The 17,727-nt window shown below is 39.7% G+C and overlaps 1 protein-coding gene across 1 annotated transcript in view; it reads left to right on the forward strand.

Moving 5' to 3' along the window:
- The first annotated feature begins 627 nt into the window (after nucleotides 1–627).
- Nucleotides 628–17,727, forward strand: part of EFCAB13 (EF-hand calcium binding domain 13) — a 111,244-nt gene continuing 94,144 nt past the window's right edge. The window contains exons 1-3 of the mRNA XM_042966011.1: nucleotides 628–709; nucleotides 8,143–8,252; nucleotides 12,586–12,746. Of these exons, the coding sequence (XP_042821945.1) occupies nucleotides 8,223–8,252; nucleotides 12,586–12,746 (191 nt within the window). The 5' untranslated portion in view covers nucleotides 628–709; nucleotides 8,143–8,222. The remainder of the gene's footprint in view (nucleotides 710–8,142; nucleotides 8,253–12,585; nucleotides 12,747–17,727) is intronic.

The raw sequence follows: 17,727 nt of genomic DNA on the forward strand, positions 1-17,727 counted from the left end.
CTAGTGTAGCAAAAACCTTAAAAATGATTAATTTCACTGTCTTGGATTCGTACAACGTTTTAGCGACATAATATTTGGGGCAAGCCGTGAAAAATCGCTTTGTTGTCTTTTACCAGTAACATTTCATCTGCAGCACGCACACACACAAGAAATTGATCTTCGAAGAAACACAAAGCATCTCTTCCCAAAGTGAGCGTTAGTCCTCTGAAGGGCAGCCTGGAACAGATTTCAGCAAAGTGTCGGGACAAAGAGCTCTGCGCTGTTGTCCGGTACAGAGCGGTAGAAACCAAGAAGGATGGAATGTTTTCGAAGGCAGGGCGGGAAGTATTCAAAGGATGGATACAGGATAATCCTGAAAAGATGTCAGACTGGGGCGGGACACTGCACCAGGGAACGAAGACAGCTGCAGGAAGGGTAGGGAGTGCGGGATGGACGGCGAAATCCAGGTGCCGGGAGGACAGCGCGCGGGGAGGAGCTCGCGTCTGGGCCGCCGAGCGGGGCCAGGTGAGGTCACAGGCCCTTGTGAGGTGGGGTGGAGCCGCGGGGCCGCAGCGCCGTCCAGTCGGCGCGGAGGCGGCGGCGAGCTCAGCCGCTCCCGGCTGCCCCGGAGCCCCTGCGCGGTGGCGGAGGCGGTGGCGGTGGCCGTGCCCTGGGTCCCGCGCTCTTCCAGCGCGGGCCTCTCAGCGGGCGGAGCGTCGGCCTCGGTCAGGTGACCTGGGGGCGGGGCTTCGTCGCGTGGGAGCCCGGGAAGGCGGCGCAGCGAGAGCGCCGGGCCACGCGGGGGGCTGAGCGGCCTGCAGCTAGGACCTTCGGATCCCGTTGGGCTAGGGCCTCGGCCCGTGAGGCGGGAGGAGGGGGACACCCTTGGGAGCCCGAGGGGGTTCACGGTGGGACCCCCCCGGGGGGACACAGGTGGAGAGGCAAGACTTGCCGAGGAGCGTGCCACCCGGTGCGAGGGACAAAGTAGAACAATTACGGAGATGGACGAAGGTTCCAGAAGGGGCAGCGATGTGACTGGGCGGGCCGGGCACTAAAGGGGCAGACGCGGCTGGATCCCGTGGTGCCTCGGAAATGGTGGTGGTTCTAGAAGGGTGGAGGTCATGGTGGCTGGGACGCTTCCCTGCTTCTTGAGCAAACCCTCAGACCTCTAGTAGAGCACTTGTTTTCATCTGGTGAGTGGTTTAACGTGTTCACAGGTCTACTCACTTTCTTCGCCAGAAGGCTAAACGAGCAGGGCCTGTTGGAATGTTCCACAGCACAGGTTCTTCCATGAAGTGGAAGTTCAGTCAGTATTGTTAAAGGTGGTAGTTGGGGGTGGTGCCGGTCATGTGTGAACGTTAAGGGCAACAGGTGCGGTGAAGAGGTGTCTGCAGTTGCTGTTAATGGACGTTTGCGGTCATCGCTGCAAGGGAAGTGAGGGAGGAAGTGAGGGGGCGGTTTGGAAGGGAACCCAAATGGAAAGAGTAGAAAGTACTTTGCAGAAGGGGTGGGTGATGGGAGGGAAGCAGATGTGGAGGTGGTGGTAACTCAGCAAGTGAGAAAGTGCAGTTGTGAAAGCGCAGTGCAAACATCAGAGCGCTAAAAACAAAATAAAGTTAGATTCTCCATATTTCTGCCTAGCTGTGCCTCTGGGTTTACTAAGCAGCAGTGTAAATTTAGTGAAAGTATCCCTGGATTTGGGAGTCAGGACCTGAATTTTGCTACTATTTTGTGTACGTTGTGTGAGCAAATCACAATCTTTCTGTGTATCAGCTTCCTTATATATAATTAAGGTATTAGACCAGAAAGATTTCTTTTTTTTAAATGTTTGTTTATTTTTGAGAGAGAGAGTACAAGTGCGGCAGGGGCAGAGAGAGAGGAAGACCCAGAATCTGCAGCAGCCCCCAGACTCTGAATTGTCAGCACAGAGCCCGATGTGGGGCTCGAAACCCCCCGCCCCGTAAGATCATGAGCTGAGCTGAAGTCAGAAGCTTAACCCACTGAGCCACTCAGGCACCCCTGACCAGAAAGATTTCTGAAATCATCCTAGCTCTGTTGTGGATTCTATGATTTCATGTAACAATAAGCACTCCTCCCCGACTTCATTTACGGCTTTTAAAGTTTGCTTATTTAAATTTCAATATAGTTAACATAAAGTGTTAGTTTTAGGTGTACAATATTCAGCAATTGTATACATTACTTAGTGCTCATCATGATAAGTGTACTCTTAATCCCTTCAGCTATTTGACCCATTCTCCACCCACCTCCCCTCTTGTAACCATTAGTTTATTTTCTATAGTTAAGAGTGTTTCTTGGTTTGTCCCTTTTTTTCCCTTTGTTTCATAACATATGAGTGAGATCTTGTGGTATTTGTCTTTTCTGACACATTTCACTTAGCATTATACTGTCTAGCTCCATCCGTGCTGTTGCAAATGGCAAGATTATTCATTCTTTTTTATGGCTGAGTAATATTCCAATGTGTGTGCGTGTGTGTGTGTGTGTGTGTGTGTGTATGTATACCACCCCTTTATCCATTCATCTATCAATGGATAGATGGGCTGCTAACACTTGAGCTGCTTCCAAAATTTGGCTATTGTAGATAATGCTGCAGTAAACATAGGGGTGCATATAGTTTAAAAAAAAATTTAATGTTTATTTTAGAGAGAGACTGAGCGCAAGCAGGGGAGGGGCAGAGAGAAAGGGAGACACAGAATCTGAAGCAGGCTCCAGGGTCTGAGCTGTCAGTACAGAGACCAATCAATGTGGAGCTTGAACCCACAAACCACGAGACTATGACCTGAACCAAATTGGTTGCTTAACTGACTGAGCTGCCCAGGTACCCCCATATATCTTTTTGAATTACTGTTTTTGTATTCTTTCGGTAAATATCGAATCGTCTGATACTGGATCATATGGTAATTCTACTTTTAACTTTTTAAGGAACCTCCATACTGTTTTCCATAGTGGCTGCACCAACTTGCATTCCCACCAACAGTGCACAAGGATTCCTTTTTCTCTATATCCTCACTAACATTTGTTTCTTGTGTTTTTGAATTTAGCCATTCTGACAGGTGTGATGTGATATCTCATTGTGCTTTTGATCTGTATTTCCCTGATGATGAGTGATGTTGAGCATCTTTTCATGTGTCTGTTGGCCATCTGGATGTCTTCCTCCCCTAATTTTAATGTATGTATTAAATTATAAAATTTTGAAAATTCTATACTCTGCCAAGGAATGGAAAACCCTTTAATAATAATATGATAGCTTGATCTACATGGGGACTGAATCAGTCATGATACTTTAAAAAATACTTGTGATGTATCAGACGGTTTTGAATTTCCTTCTTTTTGGGAGTTTTTGATGAATCAGATAGTGACCACCGAGATGTAAGGGAAAATGAGAAAAGACTGTGTATCTGGGAATGTGGTGGGCAGAACATACGTATGGCTGGTGGTGGTGGTTTTCTCTCTCGCTCTCCTAGTACTACCGGGACTAGAGGGTGAGTAGATGACCCCTTCTTGATTCTCATAGGTGCTTCCAGACATTTCTTCGTTCCATTTTCAAAATGCTCAGTTTTGCATCTCGCGTTATCAGATTATACCACCCACTGCCACTCCTTGTTGCTTTAGTTAAATTTCAGCTCCTGGCTTTCTGCTGCTCTAACTGTACTCCTGTCATGATTCTTGTGACTTTAGCATTCATGTAGATGATCCTTCCAGTACTCTGATCTCTCAGTTCCTGTCTTCCTACAATTATTTAACCTTTCCTCAGTCACTTGTTCCCTTTTTCGTATTCTCAGTATGAAAAATTAATTCTCAATTAATTTATTAATTATTGCTAATTTCTTACTGTGCCTTATTTGGAAATTAAACTTTATTGTAGGCATTTGTGTTTAGGTAAAAACAATATATACTGGGTTTGATACTCTGTAGTTTGAGGCTTCCATTGGGGGTCTGTGAACAGGTCTCCATGCATAAGGTGGGGGAATACTGTGTGTGCCATTCTCCAACCATCACATTCCTGTCTTTCAGGCTCACTCTGACTCTAATAATCCTTGGACCCCACCAGGATCTTCAGTCTACCTTTTTTTTTTTTTTTTTTTTAGATGGTCACTCACCGTCTCTCATACTTATTTCCCACCCACCTACTCCGTTTGTTACATGGTCGATAATTAAAACCATTCCCTTGCATTTCCCCCCAGTTTCCTTATCACATTTTCAGTTCATTTTACTTTCTTGGCTAAATCATAATCTTAGATTAAATCTAGATCTCTGCATTGAACACAGCTAGAGAAAAAAACCACAACCATGCTTCCTGGTTTCACTTTAAATTCACTGTCCTTTCCTCAAGGGACCCTTGAGGCTGCCCAACAACTTTATCAGGTACCCCTGGGCTATTAATTCTCCCATTCTCCTAGATGACTGTTCTATAACAATACCTTTGTCCTCAAACCTCTAGCATCTTCTCTCACATCCTTGTTCTCAGTTGATTATGCTGCTTCCTGCTTCACTAAGAAAACTAAATCAATCGAGAGCAGCTGGCTGGCTCAGTCAGTAAAGCATATGAGTCTTGATCTCAGGGTTGTGGAGCCTACTTAAAAGCATATATATATATATATATATATATATATATATATGAAATAATAAAAGCTTATCTATATATCAAATAATAAAAGAGAACTCAGCAATCAGATGATTTCCATCTTAAAAGTTTATATATATAATATAGATGTTAAATAATAAAAGAAAACTCACAGCAATCAGATGATTTTCACAAGCCTCTACAACCACATCTACTTACTTGGTCTTCATGTAATTAAGCCCAATTACTCTGTCATGTCTCCTATTATTGTAAGTATATTCTCAGCTAAGGACAGACCCTGCCCTTGTGCCCTAAATCTCATCTCCTTTATCCTACTTGAGAATATTGTTTCAGTAATTCTCCCCTCCAGTGTGATCAATTTTTGCTTCTCTACTAGATTATTCTAATCAGCGTATGAACATGCCTTTATTTTCCCCCATCTTCAACCCTCGTAACCCCTTTGCCCCTGAGCTGCTACCTCATTTCTTTTCCCCTTTAAAGCATACTCTTTGAAAGAGTCCTCTCTTCTGTTTGTCTCTGTTTTCTCTCCTCCGTTCTCTCTTGAACTCACTCCAAGGACATTATTTCCTTACCATACTACCCAAATGGCTCCTCTTGGGGTCGTTGGTGTCCTCCATGTTGGAAAACCTAATCAGCCATTCAGTACTCCTCTCACTTCACCTGTTGGCAGTGTTTGTCACAGCTGATTACTCATTCTTCTTTTTTTTTTTGAAATTTATTTTGAGAGAGAGAGAGGGCAGGGTAGGGGCAGAGAGAGAGGGAAAGAGAGAATCCCAAGCAGGCTCTGCACTGTCAGTGCAGAGCCTGATGAGGGGCTGGACCTCATGAACCTTGAGATCATGACCTGAGCTGAAATCAAGAGTCAGACCCTTAGGGGCGCCTGTGTGGCTCGGTCGGTTGGGCACCCGACTTCGGTTCAGGTCACGATCTCACGGTCTGTGAGTTTGAGCCCCGCGTCGGGCTCTGTGCTGACAGCTCAGAGCCTGGAGCCTGTTTCAGATTCTGTGTCTCCCTCTCTCTCTGCTCCTCCCCAGTTCATGCTCTATCTCTCTCTGTCTCAAAAATAAATAAAAAGGTTAAAAAAAATTAAAAAAAAAAAAAAAAAGAGAGTCAGACCCTTAACCAACTGAACCACCCAGGCAATTACTCATTCTTCTTTTGGAGTACTTTTTTCCACTTGGCTTTTAGGAATCTAGCCCCACCTGGTTATCCTCTTTGTGACGACTAGAGTGATCCTTTCAGAAAGGACTTTACATCATGTCATCTCCCTTCTCAAAACGGTCTCAAGGCTTCCCATCTCAGAGCACAAGCCAAAGTTTTTACAATGATTTAAGGGCCCTCTATTTCTGCCCCCCTTCCTTGACCCCTCTGATCCCCACTTCTTTCACTTTGCTTTTTCTGTTTCAGCTTTATGGGCTTTCCCACTGTTCCTTGAACAATGAAGCTCCTTCTTACTTCTGAGCCTAGGTACTTGCTTTTCTCTGGCTGAAGTGCTGTCCCCTAAGATATTCATTGGCTTCCTACTTTCATTCCTTCAGATCTGTATGCACAAGTCTCCCTCTCAGTAAGGTCTTTCTTGGCTACCTTATCTGTTCCCTGCTTCTCTTCCTTAACATCGTACTTCACTTTTTTCCCTACTTTACATTTTTTTCCCCTTTAGTACTTATCACAGATTAACATACTACATATTTTTCTTATTCATCTATTTTATTGTCTCTCCTTGACTAGGATGTAAGCTCCATAAGGAGCTGGATAAATAAACAGGATTTATTTTTTCCTGTTTTTTCACTGCTGTATCCCTGTTGTCTCTGTTTTCAGCCTGGAGGAGAGCTTAGTACATAGTAAGCATGCAGTATATGTTGAATTCATGGATGGAGAGACGAACGGATAGATTGGACAAGAGAAATACAAGTTCATTTCTCTTGGTTTGTCCTTGCAAGTTCATATATGTATCATAGGATTGAAAGACTCGAGACATCTTTTGTCAGATTTATGGGGAAGGGACTTCCTGTACTATTTTTTCTCTTAGCTTGGAGAGGGTTATGTAGTATTTGATTCATCCAGCAGATTAAAACCAGTCAACTTTTTGATAGGTCAAAAAATTATGAAACAATTCCTCCTTTCATGGTTTTTTTAAATAAAGCTTACAGTGCTTAATTAGGTACTTTGATAACTTAAGAAGCTGTTGGTGAGTAAGCGCCATAAGGAAGACATGCCTCCTTTCCTTTCCTTTCCTTTCCTTTCCTTTCCTTTCCTTTCCTTTCCTTTCTTTCTTCCCTCCTCCCTCTCTTCCCCCTCCTTTCTTTCTTTCCTTCCTTTGTTTTATACATATAGCATTGTGCTTGTTATTGTGAGAAATAATTCAAAGAATAAGATACCAATCCATTCTTTCAGTCCATCCATGAAATATAAGTTATAGTTGATATAGGAGATGTATATGTGGCAAATAAAAATACAAGGCAAATGATTAATGCCAGTTGAATAGTGAAGACAGTAACAATGGTGGAGACCATACTATACCAAATAGTTGCTAAGTAAAGATTGAGCTCATTAGAGAAGACCTCGAAGAGGTTACATCGAGTGGGTTGCTGGGGAAATCTGCATAGCCACCTAATGTCTTCTGAGATGGCTATTTGTCACAAGGTTTCATTTGATTTTTAACATGGTTTGAATTCCAGGAATGTTGGACATACCACATTCAGCAGTAATTAGTATAACATTTCAGAAGTAAGTGATTTTAAAGTCCTATCTCTGTTAAGAATATTAATACTTGCAGTAAAACTTCATGGTATGAAAATGACCCTGAAAATTGTAACAATGTAATATAACTAGCAATGTAATAAATAGCACATCCACTGTAACTCAGATGTAAGTAAAAAAAACCTGTGAAAATGCGAGGAATTTTGAAAATTGGTTGGTATGTGATGTGGAAGTCTTTGATTTAAAACAGGCTAAGGCATCTTTTGTTTACAATAGTATTTTTTTGAGAGGCGATGTTATAGGGTGCTGACTCAAGACCATGGCTCTTGAGTTAGGCTGTCTGACTTCAAATTCTGACTCCGCTATTTGTTGGCGGTTTAATCTTGGACAACTTGATCTGAGTCTTTATTTTCCTCATCTGTAAAATAAAGATAATGATAATTCCTTAAAAAAATATCTGTAAGGAATAAATGAAATAATTTATGTTAAAGTGTTCATCATAATGTCTAGTATATAGTAAGCATTTAATAACATTGGGAATTGCTGCTATGTTAGTAGTTCTGTTTCTCTGGGTTTATTTGAATAAATAAATATAACTGGATTTCTCTGCCTTTTATGTCATTTGTTTTGGATTTCTCTACTTCTTATACCACAAAAGGTAAAATTAAGGGACGGTGTGATCTCCTGTGAATTACAATCTACTAACTGCTTTTTCTAGTTTTTGTACACATATATGGCTTGGGGAATATCTATTTGGTATTATACTGTGTTACATTACAGGGATAACTAGGTAGGTAAATGTAATTAAGTCTCTTAAGCAGGCATATGATTTTTTTCTTATCTTTTTTTTTTTTTGGCAGGAAATCCTTTTGTGCTCATTCATACTTGTTCATCAAGACCTTTGAGTCCTCAAGGGCCGAATTTATCTCTAAACTGAAAAATGGAAAGTAAAGTACCTTTATTCTGCCAGGTATTTTTTTCAAAAATAGTTTCTAAAGGCTGCTGCTGCTGCTGCTGCTTCTTCTTCTTCTTTAAAAATAGTTTACATTAAAAAATTAGTTTATATTTATCTCACACCCATAATCAGTAAGCAGATTCATAGAGCAATATAATTATAGGATCTTTTAATAACTAAGGTGAGTTTTGAGTTCTTTTAGTGGGCATATAATGAACTTTCATGCCAGCAATATCAAGAGGTCTGTGGTGTATGTTGAGAGTATTTTGCGGGGTAGGGGACTGGGATAATTTTTTAGGAGAATAAAGGATTTAAACCTACATAAATGGTTGTAGGTAACATAATTAATGATGTGGGAATCTAACCAGAAGGTAATCTAAAAGATACCAAGTGTCTCTAGCCTTCTCCCCTGTGATTCAGGAGATGTTCTTATCCATTGGCCAGTATTGTGTCAAACAAAAAACAAACCCGGACTTAGTAAGGAGAGACTTTATTCGAAAGGATTATTCCAAGGGAGGAAAGGGACTATTTATTGAAATAGGAGAGGGAAGGCTGTGACCATAAGATCTTCAAGGAGCTCAAGGGCTAGGCAAAAATGGCTTTTCTTTCATGGAGAGGAGTCAACAAGGCTAGGAACTGGATTTGGGGAAGTGGGATGAAAGAGTGGCATGATGAGATAAACAGATCAGAGAATATTTTAGGGGCCTGGAGGAAGGAGGAAAGCTTAACCACATTTTGGCTAATAATCCTTTTGTTCTAATTAATCAGTGGGGTTAAAACAGTTTAGCAAATCATTTCATAGAGCAAAGAAAAGGAATTTTGAAGATATTTGGCCTTGTCATAGGTAAACAAGGGTGGCATCTGTGAGTTTTATCTAAAGCTTATGGGGGAGAAGGGTGATTCCTTGCAGCAAGCCATTTTTCAGAACACAAAAGGGTGAAGGGATTCCTTTAATCTTCACTGTTTTCCAGGAGCACAAGGCTCAGGAAAAATTCAACATTGTCAACTGAGAGTCTTAACCTTTTAAATATATGCTTTCAATGGATCTGGTGCTACCATATGACATGTACCTATACTGTAATCCGAAAGAAATAAAAAAAAAAATGTTTTTAACGTTTATTTCTTTATTTTGAGAGAGAGCACATGTGCACTAGAGAGAACATGAGTGGGAGAGGGGCAGAGAGAAGTAGAGAGAGGATCCCAAGCAGGCTCTGTGCTGTCAGCAGACAGCGTGGTGTGAGGCTGGATCTCACAAACTGTGAGATCATGACCTGAGCTGAAATCAAAAGTTAGGGGCACCTGGGCAGCTCAGTCGGTTAAGCATCCATCTTTGGTTCAGATCATGATCTCATGGTTCTTGGGTTCAAGCCCCACGACGGGCTATGTGCTGACAGCTCAGAGCCTGGAGCCTGCTTTGGATTCTGTGTCTTCCTCTCTCTCTGCCTCTCTCCCACTCATCTGTGTCTCTTTTTCTCTCAAAAATAAATAAACATTAAAAAAATTAAAAACAAAAGTCAGATGTTTAACCAACTGAGCCACTCAGGCGCCCCCCCACCCCCGCAAAAAAAAAAAACAAAAAACAATTTCAAGGCTTCTTGCTAAGTGCCAAGAAGTGTGATATGTCTACTAACCTGTTCCACTTTTTTATACCTAATAGTTGATTGTATCCTCATGAGCTGATTTGGAAGAGCTGATTCTTAAAAGTTAAAATAATTAACAGCATTAATATATCATACCAGTTTGTCTTCCTTAGGCTGTGTAGTTTATACTTCATAGACGGTTCACCTTTAACCACAGAATTTCAGAGATTATTTTCTTCCTTTTCTGTATCATCAAAGTTTCTGTTCACTATTTGACTGCTTCTGTTCATCTGGTCTTTGATAACAGGTTTTTGTGCCTCTCTGTCTTTTTAGATCTTCCTGCTTTTATTTTCCTGGTTTCTGTTTTGAGTCATTTTTCTCAACATCTCTAGGAAACTTTTCATCATTCCTAATAAATATTAGGGCAGCAAATCAGATTGCCTTTTTGAAGCAGGTTGTTAAAGGTGTGCCTCTGTTGTAAGATGAATGTACGCAGACCCTAAAAGTCACTGAAATAGTTCCCTTAATTTACATTTTGTGTAGAGATAGAGATTCTCTAAACTCCCTTAGTGATCTGCTTTATACATGGCCTTTGTAATTTGTTCAAGGGTTAAAAACTAATATACCTTTGATCAGCTAGATGCAGTCCTGTTGTTTTAAGCAAGCAGCCATGTTTTTGTTTTTTTTTTAAGTTTCTTTATTTTTGAGAGAGAGAGAGAGAGAGAGAGAGAGAGAGAGAGAGAGAAAGTGAGGATGAACAGTGGAGGGGCAGAGAGAGAGAAGGAGAGAGAGAATCCCAAGCAGGCTCTGCACTGTCAGCAAAGAGCCCGATGCAGGGCTCGAACTCATGAACTGTGAGATCATGTCCTAAGCTGAAACCAAGAGCTGGATGCTTAACCCACTGAGCTACCCAGATGACCTGCAAACAGCCGCATTTCAAAAGAGTATATTTCTCACTTCATTCCTCTTTTTCTAAACATGTTCATTGCTCGTAGGCCCTAGTTCTTTTTTGGAGGGGGAGGTGTCTGTTTAGAAGAAATATAGCTGCTTTATTTTTTTTCTCGATAGACTTTTATTTTTTAGAGCAGTTTTAGATTCACAGCAAAGTTGAGTGGGGAGTTCCCATATACTCCCTGCCTCTATACATGTGCAGCCTCCTCCACTATCAACATCCTACACCACCGTGGTACATTTGTTACAATCAATAAACCTACACAGACATATCTTTATCACCCAAAGTCCATACTTTACATTGGGGTTGATTCAGTATTGTGCACGTTGTGAGTTTGGACAAATGTATAGTGACATGTAGCCATTATTATAGTATATAGAATAGTTTCACTGCCCTACGTATCTTCTGTGCTCTGCTTATTCGTTTTCTCCCTCCTCCACTGACTACCGCTGGTCTCTGTAGTCTTCATAGTTTAACCTATTCAGAATGTCGTATAGTTGGAATCATATAGTATGTAGCCTTTGCAGATGGGCTTATTTTACTTAGCAATATGTATTTAAGTTTCCTCCATGTCTTTTCATGGCTTGATAGTTCCTTTCTTTTTAGTGCCAGATAGTATTCCATTTTCTAGATGTACCACAGTTCATGTACTGAATCTACTGCCATTCATCTGCTGAAGGGCACTGTTTTTTTCCCCAAGTTTTGGCAATTCTGAATAAAGCTGTTTTAAACGTCTGTGTGCAGGTTTTTGTGTGGATATATGTTTTCTACTCCTTTGGTAAATACCAGTAAGGTGTAATTGCTGCAAAATATGGTATAAGTGTGTTTAGTACTGTCTTTCAAAGTGGTTGTACCATTTTGCATTCCCACCAGCAATGAATAAGAGTTCCTCTTGCTCCACATCCTTGCCAGCATTTGGTTTTGTCAGTATTTTGGATTTGGCCATTTTAACAGATGTGTAGTGGTATCTTGATGTTTTAATTTGCACTTTCCTATTGACATGATGTTGAGCAAATGATCTTTTCGTTTGCTTGTTTGCCATCTGCACGTCTTCTTTGTTAAGATCTTTTTCCCATTTTTAAGTTGGGATGTGCTTTTTCTTATTGTTAAGAGTTCTTTGTATATATTTTTGAATATACAGAATAACAGTACTTTGAGTAAAGCCCATTATCAGATATGTCTTTTCTAAGTATTTACTCTCAGTCTGTGGCTTGTCTTCTCATCCTCTTGATAGTGGATGTAGAGAAGAGTTTTTATTTCTTTTTAATTATTTTTTTAAATTTTACTTTATATATTTTTAATTTGCATCCAAGTTAGTTAGCATATAGTGCAATAGTGATTTCAGGAGGAGACTCCTTAATGCCCCTTACCCATTTAACGCATCTCCCCTCCCACAGCCCCTCCAGTAACCCTCTGTTTGTTCTCCATATTTAAGAGTCTCTTATGTTTCGTCCCCCTCCCTGTTTTTATATTATTTTCACTTCCCTTCCCTTATGTTCATGGAGAAGAGTTTTTAATTTAATGAAGTAAGTTTAAAGATGCCTTAAGAACTAGATTCCACAACCATTAGGTATGTTCACGAATGCTCGGCATTTTATAGCTGCATAATGCACTAAGGATAGTTGGTGACATTTAGAACATGTACCTAATCTGAACTAATGCACTGATAATTAAATCCTTTTCAACAAAATTCTGTCTGGTAGCATCACTTTAGAGAAAATATTTATCTACAATGAATTATTTGACCCAGAAGGTCATACTGAACTTACCTGTGCAAAGAGAACATGGTTGACTGTGGCTCTTGGTTACTCCCCAGGCAGAAGAAAATAGCGATTTATCAGATGAAGGCTGTAATTCTCTTGCAACCAACTTGCCATCGAGACATATTGACAACAAGAAAGACATCAAGTTTTCTCAAATGACACAGAAGACAATTTCACATGAAATTAGGGGTTTGAGGCTAGAGCACAAAAAAAGGTAAGTTAAACTCTGAACTCACTTAATGGAATTATACTGCTGCAAGCTTGAGAGAACCAAAAATGTAGCTCCTGTGTTCTCATAAGGTACTAAGTGTGGAGGATCATGCATATTTGTGGCCTTTCTTTTGGTATAGTTTTAACTCCTAGGTAGCCATTCTTTTCATTTTTTTTCTCATTTCTCTCACAGCTATGTGGAAGCCTATAAGCCACCATGGGCTTCTAGTTACAGCAGAGCAATTATCCATATGCCTGCAAGTTTGTCTTTTTTGACAAAATAATGTATTTAAGTCTACAATGTGAAGATTTAATATATGTTTACATTGTGAAATGATTACCACCTTTTACTCACTTCACATATTTACCTTATTTACTTACTATGTTGGTGAGAACACTTAGGTTCTACTCTCTTAGCAAATTTCCATTGTGCAATATAGTGTTATCAACTATAGCCATGTTATACATTAGGCCCACAGACCTTATTTATCTTTTAACTGAAAGTTTCTACCCTTTTACCAGCCTCTCCCTTTTCTTATTTCCCCCACCTCCATCCCTGGAAACCACCCTTCTACTCTCTGTTTCTATGAATTTGGCTTTTTTAGAGTCCACATATATATAAGATCATTCAGTATTTGCCTTTCTGTGTCTGACCTGTTTTACTTCACATGATGCCCTCAAGGTCCATCCATGTTGCATGGCTGGGTAGTATTCCTGTGTGTGTGTGTGTGTGTGTGTGTGTGTGTGTGTGTGTGTGTGATGACACATCTTTAGCCATTTATCTGTTGATTGACATTTATATTGTTTCCATACCTTGGCTGTTGTGAATAATGCTGTGATGAATATAGGAGTGCAGATATCTCTTTGAGAGTGTTTTCATTGCCTTCAGATATATAGCCAGAAATGGAATTGCAGGATCATATTGTAGTTATATTTTTAATTTTTTGAGGAAACTCCACATTGTTTTCCATAGTGGCTGCACCAATTTACATTCCCACCAGCAGTGCACAAGTGTTTCCTTTCCTCCACATTCTTGCCAATACTTGTTTCTTGCCTCCTTGAAAACAGCTATTCTAACAGGTATGAGATGATACGTCATTATGGTTTTGATTTGCATTTCCCTGATGATGAGCGATTGTGAGCCATTTCATGTACCTGTCGGCCATTTGTATGTCTTTTTTTGGAAAAATGTCTATTCAAGTCCTTTTAAAATTGGATTATTTATGTTATTGAGTTGTATGAATTCCTTGTATATTTGAATATTGACTCATCAGATATATGGTTTGCAAATATTTTCTCCCATTCTATAGATTCCCTTTTCATTTTGCTGATGGTTTCCTTTGCTGTCCAGAAACTTTTTAGTTTGATGTAGTCCCGCTTGTTAATTTTGGTTTTGTTGCCTTTGCTTTTTGTGTCAAATCCAAAACATTATTGTCCAATGTCGAAGAGCTTACTATGTTCTACAAGTGTTACTATTTCCTTTTCAAAATTGCTTTAGCTCTTTGAGGTCTCTTGTGATTCTATACAAATTTTAGGATTATTTATTCTACTTCTGTGCAAAAAATGCCAGTGGAATTTGGACAGGAATTGCATTTAATATATAAATCACTTTGGGTAGTATAAGACATTTTAAAAATATTAATTCTTCCAGTCCACAAACACAAAACATCCTGCCATTTATTTGTGTCTTCTTCAGTGTTTTTCATTAATGTTTTATGGTTTTCAGTGTACTCATCTTTCACCTCCTTGGTTAAATCTGTTTCTAAGTATTTTGTTTTTTGATGCTATTGTAAATGGGATTGTTTTCTTAATTTATCTTTCTGATAGTTTCTTGTTAGTGTATAGAAATACAACTGATTTTTGTCTATTGATTTTGTAATCTGTTTGACTTGGGTACAAATCAGAGGTTCCCATGACCCCTACTCAGGTTTAATTAATTGCTAGAGCATCTCACAGAACTCAGGGAAACATTTATGTTCAGCAGTTTATTAAAGGACATGACTGAGTATACAGAAGAATAGTCACATGAAGATATTCATTGGGTGAGGTTTGGGAGGGTCCCAAGCACAGGAGCTTCTGTCCCCATGGGGTTGGGATGTGTCACCCTCCTAGTCTGTGGATGTGTTCACCAACCTTAGAAGTTCTCCAGAGAGGGGAAGGGGACTGGAAATGGAATTAATAATTGATCCTACCTACATGAATAAGCCTCCATAAAAATCTCAATAGTATAGGCCTATTCAGAGATCTTCCAGGTTGGTAAACACATCCACATACCAGGAGGCTGATGTCCTCCCAAATCCTTGGGGACAGAAGCTCCTGTGCTAAGATCCTGCCAGACATTGCCCTATGTGTCCCTTCATCTGGCTATTCACCTGTATCTTTTATCATATTTTAAAAAATAAACTGGTAAACATATGTAACTATTTTTCTAAGTTCTGTGAGCTCTTCTAGCAAATTCATCAAATCCAAGGAGGGTCTTTTGGGAGCCTCTCATTTATAGGTGATGAGTCCAAAGCACAGGTCACAATCTGGAGTTGTGATTGGCACAAGTGGGGTGGGAGCAGTCTTGTGGGACTGATCCCTTAACCTGTGGAATCTGACAGTATATCCAGGTAGATAGTGTTAGAATTGAGGTAAATTGTAGGACCCAGTTGGTGCCACACCCAGTTGGTGTGGCAGAGAATTGCTTGGTGGTGGGAAAGAATACCTCACACATCTGGTGTCAGAAGTGTTGTGAGTGTGGTAGTCGTGGAGGAGTAAAGGAGAAACACAGAAGAGGAATGGGTTTTTCCCTATATTGTGGGGTATCACATTTACCTTTTTGCCTATGTTGAACCATCCTTGAATTCCAGAAGTAAATCCCACTAGATCATGGTCTATGATCCTCTTAATGTACAATTGAAATATTAGTATATTGTACTAATACTGTACAATATTAGTATTGTATTGTACTAATTAGTATTAATATTGTATTGTACTAATATTGTACTAATATAATGTACTATTGAAATATTGCGTTGAGAATTTTTGCATCTATGTTTATCAGGGATATTGGACGGCAGATTTCTTTTCTTGTAGTGTCCATGTCTGGTTTTGTTACCTGTAGTGTTGGCCTCATAAAACAAGTTTGGAAGTGTTCCCTCCTCTTCAGTTTTTGGGAAGAGTTTGAGAAGGATTGGTGTTAATTCTTAAATGTTTAGTAGAAATCACCAGTGAAGCCATCTTGGACTTTGTTGGGAGGTCTTTGATTACTGATTCAATCTCCTTACTAATAATTGGTCTGTTCACATTTTCTATGTCTTCATGATTCAGTCTTGTATGTTTCTAGAAATTTATAAATTTCTTTTAGGTTATCTAATTTGTTGGCATATAATTGTTCATAGAAATTTCTTATGAGCTTTAGTATTTCTGTTATCAGTTGAATGTCTCCTCTTTATTTCTGATTTTATTTGAGACTTTTCTTTTTTTCTTAGTCTAGTAAGATTTGTCAATTTTGATTATTTTTTCAAAAGACAAACTCTTAGCTTCTTTTATCTTTTCTATTGTCTTTTTAGTCTATATTTCTGAGTTTTGTTATTTCCTTCCTTCTATTAACTTTGGGCTTAGTTCCTTTTTCCCTTCCAGTTCCTTGAGGTATAAAATTAAGTTGTTTATTCGAGATCTTTCTTTTTTCTTTTTTTTAAGTTTTATTTTTTAACGTTTATCCATTTTTGAGACACAGAGACAGAGTGTGAGTGGGGGAGGGGCAGAGAGAGAGGGAGACACAGAATCCAAAGCAGGCTCCAGGCTCTGTGCTATCAGCTGTCATGTGAGATCATGACCTGAGCCGATCGGACTCTCAACCAACTGAGCCACCCAGGTGCCCCTCTTTTTTCTTTATGTAGGTGTTTATCTCTATAAACATTTTTCTTAGAACAGCTTTTGCTGCATCCAATAAGTTTTGGTATATTGTGTTTTCATTTACTTTGTCTCCAGGTATTTTTTATTTCCCTTTTGATTTTCTCTTTGACCAATTGGTTGTTCAGGAACATATTGTTTAATCGCTACATATGTGATTTTTTTCATTTTTTTTCTTGTAATTGATTTCTTGTTTTATACCTTTGTGGTCACAGAAGATGTTTGATATGATTTCAGTCTTCTTAAGATTTTAAAGACTTGTTTTGTGGCCTAACAAATTATCTATCCTGGAGAATGTTGCATGTGTGCTTGAGGAGAATGTATATGCTGCTGCTGTTGGATAGAATGCTCTCTATATGTCTCTTAGGTCCATTTGGTTTCCAGTATAGTTGAAGTTCGATGTTCTCCTTCATTTTTCTCTAGTTAGTCTATCTACTGTTGAAAGTGGGGTATTTAAGTGTCCCTTACTATTGTTGCATTGCTGTCTATTTCTCCCTTCAGATCTGTTAGTATTTGTTTTATATGTTTAGATGCTCTAATATTGGATACATAAACACTGCAATTGTCCTCTTGCAATTAATCCTCTTGATTAATTCACCCCTTTATCATTATGTAATGATTCTTGTTTGTCTCTTGTTGTAATTTTTGGCTTAAAAACATACATTGAGGGACACATGAGTGGCTCAGTCGGTTGAGCGTCCGACTTTGGCTCAGGTCATGATCTCACAGCTCGTGGGTTTGAGCCCCGCATCAGGCTCTGTACTGACAGCTCAGAGCCTGGAGTCTGCTTCGGGTTCTGTGTCTCCCTGTCTTTCTGCCCCTAACCCACTTGCATTCTGTCTCTGTCTCTCTCAAAAATAAATAAACATTAAAAAAAAACCAACATACATTGATGGGAGCACCTGGGTGGCTCAGTCAGTTAAGCGTCCAACTTCAGCTCAGTTCATGCTCTCACGGTTCGTGAATTGGAGCTCCACATGGGGTTCTGTGCTGACAGCTCAGATTTCAGATTCTGTGTCTCCCTCTCTCTCTCTGCCCCTCCCTCAATCATGCTCTGTCTCTCTCTCTCAAAAATAAACATTAAAAAA

This window comes from Panthera tigris, chromosome E1 (assembly GCF_018350195.1).
Source record: "Panthera tigris isolate Pti1 chromosome E1, P.tigris_Pti1_mat1.1, whole genome shotgun sequence".
Classification (NCBI taxonomy): domain Eukaryota; kingdom Metazoa; phylum Chordata; class Mammalia; order Carnivora; family Felidae; genus Panthera; species Panthera tigris.